This window comes from Loxodonta africana, chromosome X (assembly GCF_030014295.1).
Source record: "Loxodonta africana isolate mLoxAfr1 chromosome X, mLoxAfr1.hap2, whole genome shotgun sequence".
Classification (NCBI taxonomy): domain Eukaryota; kingdom Metazoa; phylum Chordata; class Mammalia; order Proboscidea; family Elephantidae; genus Loxodonta; species Loxodonta africana.
In genome coordinates this window covers 3,479,566-3,493,006 of record NC_087369.1, presented here as the reverse complement: position 1 = coordinate 3,493,006, position 13,441 = coordinate 3,479,566, and the positions used below count along the sequence as shown (strand labels likewise).

At 50.8% G+C, this 13,441-nt stretch overlaps 2 protein-coding genes across 4 annotated transcripts in view; both read left to right on the top strand.

Annotated features, from left to right (window-relative positions):
• Positions 1-6,970, top strand: part of LOC100664620 (arylsulfatase D-like) — a 37,696-nt gene extending 30,726 nt beyond the window's left edge. The window contains exons 11-12 of one of the 3 annotated variants that reach the window (XR_010319717.1): positions 5,002-5,180; positions 5,534-6,815. The gene's annotated coding sequence lies outside the window, so the exon portion shown is untranslated. Of the gene's footprint in view, positions 1-5,001; positions 6,816-6,856 lie in introns of those variants that run through there. The other 2 variants (XM_064277900.1, XM_064277899.1) reach the window with 2 other exon arrangements.
• A 63-nt stretch (positions 6,971-7,033) lies between these two features.
• Positions 7,034-8,435, top strand: LOC135228836 (interferon-induced transmembrane protein 3-like). The gene is made up of 2 exons (XM_064277902.1): positions 7,034-7,300; positions 8,084-8,435. Exons 1-2 carry the CDS (start codon positions 7,034-7,036, stop codon positions 8,273-8,275), a joined length of 459 nt encoding a protein of 152 aa, XP_064133972.1. The 3' UTR covers positions 8,276-8,435.
• The last annotated feature ends 5,006 nt before the right edge of the window (positions 8,436-13,441 follow it).

Genomic DNA, 13,441 nt, shown 5'->3' with positions numbered 1-13,441 from the left:
AGCCACAGCTAGGGCAGAGTAAAATTGCCCCCATAGAATTACGGTGTTGGCAAAGAATCTTGACTATACCATGGACTGCCAAAAGAATGGACAAATCTGTCTTGGAGCAAGTACAGCCAGAATGCTCCTTAGAAGAAAGGATGGCGAGACTTCATCTCACTTACTTTGAACAGGTTATCAGGACACGTCATCTAATTTACCAAGCACGATGTCCTTCTCCAGGGACTAGTCCCTCCTGATAACATGTCCAAAGTACATGAGATGAAGTCTCTCCATTCTTGCTTCTGAGGAGCATTCTGGCTGTACTTTGGAAAAGTAGAGGGTCAGCAAAAAAGAGGAAGGCCCTCAATAAGATGGATTGGCACAGTAGGTGCAATGATGGGCTCAAGCGTAGCAATGATTGTGAGGATGGCACAGGACCAGGCAGAGTTTCATTCTGTTATACATAGGGTCACTGTGAGTCTGAACTGACTCAACAGAACGCAGAAATAACCTGCCAGTGGGGAACGTTGAGTTCTCATTGATAATAATATAAAATCCATCTTTAAAGCCATCCTTTCTCACCAAAATATAAGGTACCAATAAGCCAGTGAGTCCCCAAAAAGATCAAAGAAGAATATTCCCAACGGATAAATGATGTGAAATTCCGACAACTGGGTCTTGTATTGGACGTTCAAGTCCACCCAGGCACCTTGGAAGAAAGGCCTGGAAATCTACTTCCAAAAGATCAGCCACTGAAAACTCTGTGGAGCAAAGTTCTACTCAGACACAACAGTGGGTCTCCATGAGTCAGAGTTGACTCAATGGTAACTGCTTGGTTAGTCAATGATTCAGGTAGCAAACTTCTGTTCCTCGTTGTCTTAATTTATCTAGTGCTACTATAACAGAAACACCACAAGTGGATGGCTTTAACAAACAGAAGTTTATTCCCTCACCATCTAGAAGGCTAGAAGTCCAAATTCAGGACGCCAGCTCCAGGGGAAGGCTTTCTCTCTCTGTCAGCTCTGGGGGAAGGTCCTTGCCATCAATATTCTCCTGGTCTAGGAGCTTCTCCACACAGGAACCCCAGGTCCAAAGGGTGTGCTTTACTTCTGGCACTACTTTCTTGGTGGGATGACATCCCTCTGTCTCTCTGCTTGCTTCTCTCTTTTACCATCTCAAAAGAGATTGACTTAAAACACAGTCTAATCTTGTAACTTGAGTCCTGCCTCATTAACATAACTGCTGATAATCTCACCTAATGAACATCATAGAGGTAGGATTTACAACACATAGGAAAATCACATCAGATAACAAAATGTTGGATAATCACACAATACCGAGAATCATGGCCCAGTCAAGTTGACACACATAATTTTTTGGAGACAATTCAATCCATAATGCTCATCCTTCCCTCTAACTGCTTGCTATATTTCACAACTTTCTGCCTCATAGAGTAGGTGTATGGCTAGTAGAGTGATTCTGGAGTCCCTGGGTGGTGTAAACGATTCAATGCTCAGCTGCTAACCAAAAGGTTGGAAATTTCAATGTGTCCAAAGTCACCTCAGAACAAAGTTGTAGCAGTCTACTTTTGAAAAATCAGTCATGGAAAACCCTGTGGGCCTCAGTTATACTCTGATGCACATGGGGCCATGAGTCAGAGTTGACTTGATGACAGCAGGTTGGTGGTTGGTTGGTGGGTGGGCAGGTGGGTGGGTGGGCAGTTAGTGCTTTGTTTGATTGGTTGGTTGGTTGTTCATTGTTGGTTGGTTCATTGGTTACTTGGTTGTTGGTTGGTTGATTAGTAGGTTGGTTGGTGGGCTGTTGGTTATTGGTTGCTTGGTTGGTTGTTGGTTGGTTGTTGGATGGTTGTTGGCTGGTTCGTGGTTGGTTCATTGGTTCGTGGTTGGTTGGCTTGTTGGTTAGTTGTTGGTTGGTTGTTGGCCAGTTGCTGGTTGGTTGGCTGGCTGTTGGTTGTTGGTTGGTTGTCGTTTGGTTCATGGTTGGTTGGTTGGTTGGTTTGTGGTTGGTTGGCTGTTGGTTGGTCCATGGTTGGTTGGTGGGTGGTTGGTTGGTTGTTTCATTGGTTGTTGGTTGGTTGGTGAGTGGGTGATTGGTTGGTTGGTGGTTTGTTGGTTAGCTGGTTGATTGTTGGTTGGTTGTTGGCTGTTGGCTGTTGGTTGGTTGGTTGGTTCCTGGTTGGTTGGTTGGCAGTTGGTTGGTGGTTCGCTGGTTGGTTGTTGGTTGGTTGGTTTGTGGTTGGTTGGTTGGCTGTTGGTTGGTTGGTGGCTGTTCATTGGTTGGTTGTTTGTTTGGTTTGTGGTTGATTCCTGGTTGGTTAGTTGGTTCCTGGTTGGTTTGTTGGTTGGTTGGTTGGCTGGTTGGTAGTTCATTGGTTGGTTGTTGGTTTGTTGGTTGGTCAGTTGGTTGGTGGCTGGTAGGTTGGTGGTTGGTTGGTTCATTGTTTTTTGGTTGGTTGTTGATTGGTTGGTTGGTTGGCTGGTTGGTTGGTTGGTTGGTTGGCTAGTTGGGCTTGTATTTGGCTGGGCTTAGCAAAGGGAAAAGAGGAGGTGATGAAAACAGATGCCTTAGTAGGGAAGGTGGAGCTTTCCATTGCCAAATGGATCACAGAATTTGTACCCAGGCTCCTTTCCATAAAACAGCAGATGTCTACCGGCCACACACACGTTGCAAGACAAAAACAATGAGAGTGGATGTTTAAGTATGAAAATGCATATCCTTTCAGGGGCAATTTCATGAACTCAACCAGGTCATTTTCCTTGTGGTGTTGATTCATTTATTGCTTGCCCATGAAAAAAACCATCTTGAAGTGCCTCTTGGTTACACCACAGGGCTCTGTGCTGGATGTGGAGCAGTGGAAATCTCAAAAAGGTGAATGCACATGCCCAACTCCAGGGAGCAGAGAGTCACGTCACTCTGCCTACTCCCTCTGCTGTGCACAAAACACTCAAGCCCTGGAAGCTCAGAGTCAGTGCTAGCGACCTCAGTGAGTTCTGTCATTGGTGAGGAGTCAGCTGGCAGAACTACTCACACACACACACAATAATGCATGCTTACTATGAGACATAATAAATTTCTCTAATAGTCAAAATAATACTTTACAGAGTTTTTAGAACAGATCTAGGTGGTTCTTGGCTCATCGGTGGTAAAACAAACGAGTGTTTCTCAACCTTGGCACAACTGTCAAATTGGAGCAAGAGAATGCTTAGTTGTGGGGGGCTCTCTTGCATTGGGTAGGGGGTTGAGCAACAGCTCTACTCATAAGATGCAAGCAGCCTACCTAGTGTTGTTGTTCTTGTTGTCACTGAGTCTATTCCAACTCATGGTGACCTCATGTGTGCAGAGTAGAACTGTGCTCCAAAGGGTTTTCAAGGCTGCAGCCTTCAGAAGTAGATCACAAGGCCTTTCTTCTGAGGCATCTTTGGGTGGCTTCCAACCTCCAATCTTTCAGCTAGGAGTCCCATGCATAGCCATTTATGCAACCCAGGGTGCACACTGCCAGGCTCACCCTCACCCAACAGAGCAGCAGGCCCCCATTCAGGACTGAATCACCAGCTGAGGGTTCAGATGTGTGGGAGCTGGGCTGAAGCGTGGGTGGGGAGGGGCAGAGAGGGGCCCTTGCACCCAGGTGGAAGTCCCAGGGGGTACCAGATGAGGCCTGGAGTGACATTCCAAGGTACCAAGAGTATCAAAGGCACCTGACTGAGATAGTTGGACAAGAAGCAGGGAAGTGTTTCTGCTGACATGTTACAGCTGTCAATGTCTGTTCATCTTGAAATTGGGGGGCCCAACTTAGAGATTGCCTCTGGGCACTAGTTACCCTTGCTACACCCTGAACCTCATCACCAAGTCCTGGCAATGAAAAATATCTCCAAACCCTTTGCCATCAAGTCAATTCTGCTGCATGGGACCCTACAGGATGGAGTAGAACTGCCCCCATAGGGTTTCCAAAGAGCAGCTGGTGGATTCAAACTGTCAGCCTTTTGGTTAGCAGCCAAGCTCTTAACCACGGCACCACCAGGGCTCCAAAACGTATCTCCAGTTATTGCCAAATGTCTCCTTTGTACAGGATCATTTCCAGCTTAGACCCATGACCTTAGATCACTTTGTCTCTGAGCTCATAAATACTGAAAATGATACGGACTAATAATATATCAAAGTATGTAGACCATGCCTGGCATAAGGCAAGTTATCAATAAATATTTATTGTTATTACAAAGGAAGTCTAGTTAAGAGAAGTCCCTGGATGGTACCTGCACAGGATCAGATGCAAGTATACATGGGACCTTCCTGATGCTGGTGGTGGAATAAAGATATTGTGGTTATAGTGGCCATCTAAGATGCATCAGTTGGTCCCAACCCACTTGGAGCAAAGGAGAGTGAAGAACACCAAAGACACAAGGAAAATATTAGCCCAAGAGACAAAAGGGCCACATAAACCAGAGACTCCATCAGCCTGAGACCAGAAGAACTAGATGGTGCCCAGCTACCAGCAATGACTATCCTGACAGGGAACACAACAGAGTCCCTGACAGAGCAGGAGAAACGTGTAGAGCAGAACTCAAATTCACATAAAAGGACCAGACTTAATGGTCTGACTGAACTGGAGGCGCCCCCGAAGTCATGGCCCCCAGATGCTCTGTTAACTCAGAACTAAAATCATTCCCAAAACTCAGTCTTCAGACAAGATTAGACTGAACTATAAAACATAAAATAATGCTCACAAAGAGTGTGCGTCCTAGTTAAAGCAGATACATGAGACAAAATGGGTAGCTCATGTCCGGAGGAAGAATGAGAAGGCAGGAAGGGACAGGAAACCTGAGGTGGAAAGGGGAAGTGTGCTGTCACGTTATAGGGATTGCAACCAGTGTCACATAACAATACCTGTGTAAATTTTTATATGAGAAGTTAACGTGAGCTGTAAACTTTCACCTAAAGCACAATTAAAAAAAAAAATAAAGACATTGTGGTTATGTAGGTCGGTTTTTTTTTTTTTTTTAGGTCAAATCTTTGTGATTATGAGAATTAAGCATAGATACTACAGAGTTCTTATAAGGTGGACCAGAATCTAAGACCTGGGACAGAAGAGTGAAAACCCATGAATCCTGAAGAGGGGAAGGACGATGCACGGAGTAATTAAAACTCCAGTGTGCGACCATATCCCTAAATGCTGGATCCAGGTAGAAAAGACAACCTGTGCTCCACGGGGATACTCGTGGAAATTCAGGAAAAGGGAAACCACAGCAGCCCAGAGAGCCTCCCAACTCGCTATCCTCTGTTGTCAGTTCTTAAGCCCATGAGGAGTACTTTAGGGATGAAGATAGTGTTGACCCCAATATCACCCAGCATGTTTTCTCCTTTTTCAAAATGGGCAGCTGAGAGCTTAACATAACCAAGGCCATGATAAACCTATAAGTTGTTCTAACTCTGCCTGCCTCCTCACATACCTCTGTTAATGACTTTGTTTCCACCAAATGTTAATGACTTTGTTCTGTGTTTTAAACTGATGCAAATAACCTTTTGTTCTATCTAGACTACCTGTGGCATACAACCCCCACAGGAAAGTTGGAGCCCAGGTATCCGGTATGTATGTCTTCAGCCTAGTAAAGAAATGTCTGACAGGGAACAACGAAGACACCTGTAACCCTTGTAAGATTCTCTATAAGCTCTAATGTAAAACTGCTCTTTGGGACTCCATAGAGACAGCCTGTGTTGCTGCTGGGCCCCTGGTGATGTATTCATCTCACTCTTTCTGGCTTGAAGTATGTTTCATTGGCTTGACTGCTCCAGGGCATGGACCCTAATCGGGTAACAATAGTAAAGATAGTAGAGGACAGAATTGACTCATCTTGGAAATGGGAAAATTGAGCTTCAGAAACTTGCCTGAGTTTCTCCAGGTTCTTTCTAGTTCTTCATGAGTGAGGTCAGATAACCTGTAATTTATACAAAGACCCTCACCAAAATGGGAAGCAGAAATGGGAAACAAACAGGCTGAACACGGGAGAGGAGGACTCAATTCCAGAGAATTAAAAGGTCTCTTCAAATTACCTAAGGTCCTCCATCCACTGATGAATGTGCACTTGGTTGCTCCTCCTCCCACCTACCACCCTGCCCCATCCACCTCCAAACCAAGACACATGTTGGCAAGAAGGACCTTTCCTGATTTTAGAAGGGGGCTCCTTCCTCAGTGTACATCAACAAGGCTAACACAGGCTCCATTCATTGTTGTTGTCAATATTAGTTACCATCAAGTTGATTCTGAATCAACTTGTATCAGGGTAGGATTGTGCTCCACAGGGTTTTCAAGGCTGTTTTTTTTAATCTTTACAGGAGCAGATCACCAGGCCTTTCTTCCAAGGCACCTCTGGGTGATTTTCAATTGCCAACCTTTCAGCTAGTAGTAGAGCGCGTAAACATTTGGGTCACCCAAGAACTTCTTTGTAATAATAATAAACATTTATTGATAACTTGCCCTGTGCAATGCATGGTCCTGTTGTTGTTAGGTGCTGTTGAGTCAATTCTGACCCACAGAGACCCTACGTACAACAGAATGAAACACTGCCTGGTCCTGCTCCAGCCTCACAATAGTTGTTATGCTTGAGCCCACGGTTGCCGCCACTATGTCAATTCTTGTCCTTATGGGTCTTCCTTTTTTTCCCCTTACCAAGCATGATGTCCTTTTCCAGGGACTGGCCCCTCTTGATAACATGCCCAAAGTGTGTGAGAGGAAGTCTGACCATTCTTGCTTCCAAGGCACATTTTGGCTGTACTTTAAATGTATTGCTTCATTTTAACACTCACAGAAACCCTTCCAGGACAGCGCCCTAACTCTCCCTCCCCTCTCCCCTCCTCTCAGGCTTGAAGTAATTCGAGCCTCTGAAATATGTCCCGCCTCCTTGGCCCATGGCCACCCCCAATTCTTCAGCCTGGAAATAGAAACTTCTGAGAAATCGAAACTACTGAGAGAAGTGAGGCCAGGAAGCTAAACCTCTCACGCAAGACCCTCATCTACTGCTGGACGTCTCAGGAAACCATGAACCACACTTCTCAACACTTCTTCACTCGCGCAGGTACCAGCCTCTCTCCAGCCTACGAGATGCTCAAAGAGGAACATGAGGTGGAAATGTTGGGGGCTCCCCACTGCTCGGTGCCCCCTGGCCCCGTGGCGCCCGTGACATCCACCGTGATCAACATCCGCAGTGATACCTCGGTGCCGGATCATATCGTCTGGTCCCTCTTCAACACGATCTGTATAAACTGCTTCTGCCTAGGGTTTGTGGCCTTCGCCTACTCCGTGAAGGTGCGTGTGTGTGTGCCAGACACCCAGGGGATTCTCCAGGAGGGTGCACTTGGGCGCTAGGGGTGCCCTCTGCCCACTTGGTTCTGGGGCTACCAAGGGTGTTTGTGTGTGTTCTTGTGTGTGCCTTTGTGGATGTGTGTGTGTCCATGTGTATGCATGTGCACGTGTGTGTGTCCGTGTTTACACATGTGCACATGTGTGTGCCGGGCACCTGGGCGATTCTTCACCAGGGCGGAGTGAGCACTTGGAGTGCGCTCCCCCCAGATGGGCCTGGCGGGGAGAAAGGACCTGTGTGTGTCCCTGCGTTAATATTTTTGTGTGTGTCTCTCTTGCGCGTGTATTTTATGTGTGCTTCCTTGTGAGTGTCTGTGTCTTGGGAGGGGGGTCTTTCACAGCGTAGATCAGCAATGACACCCCAGAGGGTGCTTGAGGATGTCCTTATCAGTCCATGTTCCCACAACTTCCCCAAAAAATGTTTGTCAGAGTTAACAGAGAAGTTCATCCCTCCCTCACCCTTGGGTTAGGGCTCCAGGCTGGGGCTGGGGTGGGGGGAAGGAAGGAAGGGTGGCACTGGGGCACAGCAGAGGGAAGACAAGCCCAAGGCTCCCTGAAAGGACTGGGGGATTGTGAGGAGGTCTCTGCCCCAGCAGGCAGGGAAAGAAACTGTCCTGCTAGGGCTCCATGGAACGGGGGGGGGGGGGGGCTCTCAGATGTGGGTGAGGGCCAGTGCAGGCTGAACTGGGGACAGAGCTTCAGGTGCCCTCATTGTTTCCTCTCCTTCAGTCTAGGGACCGGAAGATGGTGGGCGACATGATAGGGGCCCAGAGCTACGCCTCCACAGCCAAGTGCCTGAACATTTGTGCCCTGCTCTTCAGTGTCCTGGTGACCATCGGGTTCATTGCTCTCGTGGCCAGTGGAGCCATGATAAGCCTCGATGCAATCTCAAAGCTCAGGCAGGCACAGGGGGGCCACTGACCGCTGCCCATTGCTGCTGCCTGAGTCCCCCAAGGCTCCACAGCTGGTCCTGCTTTCCCGCCTGTTGACACCCCACCCCAACTCTTGTCTAAAGCAGTTTGCACTCGATGATCTGTCTATAAACGAATTCAGTAAAGTTCCTCTGTGCGTAACGGGGAAACCCTGGTGTCATGGTGGTTAAGTGCTACAGCTGCTAACCTAAAGGTCAGCGGTTCGAATCTACCAGGCGCTCCTTAGAAACTATGGGGCAGTTCTACTCTGTCCTATAGGGTCACTATGAGTCAGAATCGACTCGACAGCAACGGGTTTGGTTTTGGTTTTTGGTGTGCAATGGTGCTGTGATATCGCCCGGGGAGAGGGTCCTGCTCTCAGTCACCAGTCTGCTCCTCAGCTGAGGGTCATCTCACCTTGTCCCACTACCAGGCAGAGCAGAGAGCAGGACACACCCTCAGGCCTGGCTGGTTCTGGCCTCAGGTGGGGCCACAGCTGGGCTGGAGTGGGGGCCCCTCTGACCCTGAGGTCTGAGCCCTGATGCAGGGCGGCTTCTTACAGGGGGATCGGTACTAGGAGGCACCCTCAGCCTCACACAGGGTGCAGAGGACCCTACTGAGGCACTCTGGGATGCCTAGGTCCAGCGGTCAGCCCTCTGGGGTGCACCTGGACCCTAGCTGTTCTGACAGGACCAAGCTTCCAGTGATCCCTTGTCTCTGGAGCACAGAGAAGGGAGAGCGCTAGCTCCTGAAGGGTCTTCCTCTGACCACCGCCCGGGAACCCGAGGGAAAGGTGGGTGGCCCCAGCTGGCGGCACCTCCTGCTTGGTAGCCCTGGATGAAAGAGGCTGCAGGTCCAGACTCAACTGCTCAGGCCTCAGGGAGGTTTTCCAGCCCATCCACGGGAGCCGGGCCTCTGTGGGGGCTGGGGCTACAGTTCCGGGAGGCGGGGCCGCCCTCTCAGTGATCCTGGGGAAGAACTTTCCCCCGGGTAGATCTGCAGCGGGGTGGGGAGCGGCCTGCCAGGGCCTGCTTCCACGCCCTGCACGGTGGGGCAGGGGGTGAGAAGTCTGCGCGGCCCAGGCCCTCCTGGGACGGTCCTCATGGCTGGCCTCAGGGAGTGGGCCCTCCTGGCACATCTGGGTCCCAGCAGAGGGGACAACGGCCAGTCCAGTCTGCAGAAGCTCCGGCCCGTGCTTTCCCTGGTGTGTCCCCGATCCATCTTGGATCCACCCAGCCCCGACTTTTCATCCTTACTCCCCCTCCCCCAGCGTCCTAACTCTTCTCTGGCGGAGGCGCCGGCACCCCGCTCTCCCGGGGGTGCCCTTTACGTGAGCCCGGGGGGGGGGCCCGAGCAGGGCGGGAGGCTGGGCGGTGGGGAGGGGGCGCGCTGTCCCTGCCTGGTTGGAGACAGAGAACTGCTCCGGAAAGGGGGCGGCACCCCCTACCGGCGGCCGGCAGCTCCCGGGTCTGGGGGAACCAGCTGCCCCAGGACAGGACCTGGGCGGGTCCAACGTCCCCTTGGATGGACCGTGCTCGGCGTGGCCTGAAGCGGCCAGATTTGGGCCGGAAGCTCCCCTAAGCTGCACTAACTTGAGAGTCTGAGAGGGCCCTGCCAAGTGAGGAGACCCCCACCGTCGTGCAGGCCCCCAGTGGCGTCATTAGGGTTGGTATCACCCGGTATGTAACTCATGGCGTCACCTCTGACTTAGAAAGTAATGTGGGGGTCATCACCCCCTGTCCTTGAGCATAGAGAATGTGACCCAACTGGAGCAGGACTCAGGGACTCACAAGGACACATCCACTGGGCCCTGAAGTATAACGATAATAGCTAAGATAATCTTGCAAACCATCTTTTAGGGAACTTTTCACAGAAAGCCAATCAAACAGCACACAAAAGACTTTCTGGTCTTTATCTTTTTCTGTTAGCATTTAGTGAATAGAAATTTTTTGGCCCAATGAAGACCCTCCTGACTGTCGTTAGGGAAACCTGAAACCTTCACCAATGATGGTTAAGAAACACAATTCAAAACGTAGGATCAGAGTTTTCAGCCAATCTGTGAAAAGGTGAAGCTTTCAACGGTTTTGCCCATTTGTAACGTTAATAGATACTGATGACTCTAACCTCCTCTGGACTGGGGCAGACGTGGCTGTGGCAGCGTGCCTGTGCCTTTTCCCATCTCTGTTTATTCTGTAATACCCTTTGGACTTGGACAGACATGGCTCTGGCAGCATGCTTGTCCGGTTTTTCCATTTTGCCTCTGAAATATGCCGAATAAAACTTTCTTTTTGCTTTACTAAACTCTGTGATGTCTTTACACCTGGGTGGGCAGGCTGGCGGCCATCTCCCCTCTTCCCCCTTGGGCCAGCGGCCAGTTCCGCCCCTGCAGAACCGAGATCCCTCCCCTCCGCCCATCCCGCGCTCCCCCAGCACCTCTCTCTCCCTTTGGCCAAAGCCAAGACCCTCCTCTCCCTCCCATGGTGGCCGTCTGGCCGGCAGCCTGCACCCCCACTGGTAAGTGACACGTCTCCTTGGAGGCCCTCCCGCCCGAGGCACCCTGGGGTCATTTTGGTGTCATCGCCTGCGACAGTGAACCCACAGAGGCCTGAGGACGGACTTGACAGTCTGGAGGCCCTGGGCGCAGGCCCCGGCTCTCTGACCTGCACAGCCGCAGGCCCCTACCACCCGCCCACGGCTCAGATGTGCGGGGCCCGCGGAGGCAAAGGGAGGTGGGTCCTTGTTCCCGGCAGCAAGTCTGAGGGGGGCTACAAGTAAGAAGGGTTTCAGACTGAGGCAGCGGACGAGAGGGGGAAAGTTTCTGCCGACGCCGCTACCAGAGTCTTACCTTGAAATTCAGAGGGGGGCGCGCAATTTAGAGGTTGCACTCGGGCTCTGGAAAAGGGCGCGCGCGCACTTTACAGATTGCCCTGTGGCGCTGTAAATGTGGGTGGGGAGCAATTTAGAGATTAGTTCTGGGACCTAGAAATGGTGGGGGGGGGGTCAGTTTAGAGATTGCCACTGGGCGCTCTAAATCGGGGGGGGGGTGTCTGCAATTTAGGGATTGCCCCTGGGTGTTCTAATTGAGGGGGCAACCAGGGGCGGATTAACCAGTAGGGTGGGACGGTATGGTTTACAGTAAGAAAGGTACTAATGGGCTTGATTGAGTTTACTTACTCATCTGTAGTGATCAGTTTCACAGGTTTCCCCACATCTGTGTTGTGCTGAAAACCAGAAGAAATTGCGCACAACAGATTATTAAATAAATAAACACAGGTAAGCCTCTAGGTACCTTCCTTATTGGGTCACCTTAACCTTAACCTAAACCTAGTGCGGTCGAGTCGATTCCGACTCCTAGCGACCCTATAGGACAGAGTAGAACTGCCCCATAGAGTTTTTTGGATGACCTTACCGCTCTTAATTGGGTAATCAGCCCCAAACCGACTGGCCTGCCGTTGGCTCCGCCCCCTCCCTGACCCGTCCGTTGTGGCGCTCCGGCCCCACCTCGCCTGCTGTGATCCCAACTTCTCCCCAAGTTTGATGGGAGGTGGAGACCTGACCCGCTTTTAAGCTGGCTTCATTACCTGTGCCCTGAGACTCAGCCCCCTTTCGGGGCTCTGACCCATCCCTCCTCTTCAGGCTGCTGAGGAGGGAAGGTTGTCTAAGACAGGCCTCTCGTTCCACCTGCTGTGACCCAGCTCCCTTTCCCAGGGGGGAAGGTGAAGGTGGGTTCCCGCCCCCTCACTCTGTCCTGCCTTGGCCCTAACTTTGTCCCCAGGCTTGGAAATGTGCCCGAGGCCTGATAGTTTCAGACCTGCTCTCTACCTGTGTTCAGAGCCACACCTCCCAAGCTGAGTTTGGGCTCATGATGGTACAGAGAGGTGAGCATGGATTCAGACTGCCCTCTCCTGTCTCTGACCCCCAGAGGGGCTTCTATGGCTTCTCCTTCTGGCTCCTGGATTACCGAGACAAGAAAGACCTGGAGGGGATGCAGGAGCTGGAGCAGCAGTAGCAGGCCAGGGCCAGCCTGAATTCCCCGGCCGCCAACCTCTTCACGGTCAGCAGGTGGAGGACGAGTGACCTGTGCAGTCTCGGGCCCAGAGGGCCTTGCACTTGACCGCTCCTGGCATGGCCTACGGCTGTGGTCCCCATCTTGTACAATCCAGGGGGTGGTGTCTGTGCTGGGACTTGAGGGCGTGACAACAAGCCCTTGGTGGATGACCCCTGCAGCCCCAAGTACAACACCAAAAAAAAAAAAAAGAGAGAGAAGCGTTATCCTCAAGTTGATTCCGACACATCGCGACCCTACAGGACAGAATTTCCCCCACTGAGTTTTCAAGGAGCAGCTGGTGGATTCGAACTGCCGACCTTTGAGTTAGCAGCCGAGCTCTTAACCACTCTGCCACCAGGGCTCCGCAATGCTGAGGAGCTGGTCAGTTACTTCCTGCAGCTGGCTGCTGCTCAGGTAACCCCAGTATCCCAAGCCTATGGGACTGGTGCTGATAATTCAGGGCCCTTCCCGTGGCCTTGGCATTTCCTGTGAGGAAGGTAATTCCTTACTCACCATCACCATGTTCTCCTCTGGATTGGGGCACCTTCCTGATCAGAGCGGGAAGACCCCTCCCCCATTGCACACACTCCCCGAGACCATGAGACAGCCTGGCGCGGTACCTCAGTGTCCGCATCCTCTTGGTCAGCCTGAAGGAACTCATGGACAACTGTTAACTATTTTTATCTGTGTGTCACTATCTCCCACATGCCATTGTCCACTTTTTTTATATAAATTAATAGGCTATTTTTTAGAGCCATTTTAGGGTTACAGAAAAATTGTACAGCAAGTACAGGGTTCCCATGTACTTCTGCCTCCCTGCATACAGTTTCTCCTATTATCATAAAGTCTTGATCACACACACACACATATATATCCAGGACACAGCTGCACACAGGTGGCCCAGGACACCCTGGCCTGAGGGCTTCCCTATCCCACCTGCTTTGCCTGCACTACCACAGCAACCATACTGAGAGGACCATAGACCTAGGCATGTTGGTGACAATGCAAACATGTGATTCAAGAACCTTGACAAGCTCATCTACCTGGTCAACACCCAGGTCAGTGTGCTCACCCAGGGTACCTGTGTGCACGTATGTGCTTGTATTTTTGCTTTGAGCCATAGTGATT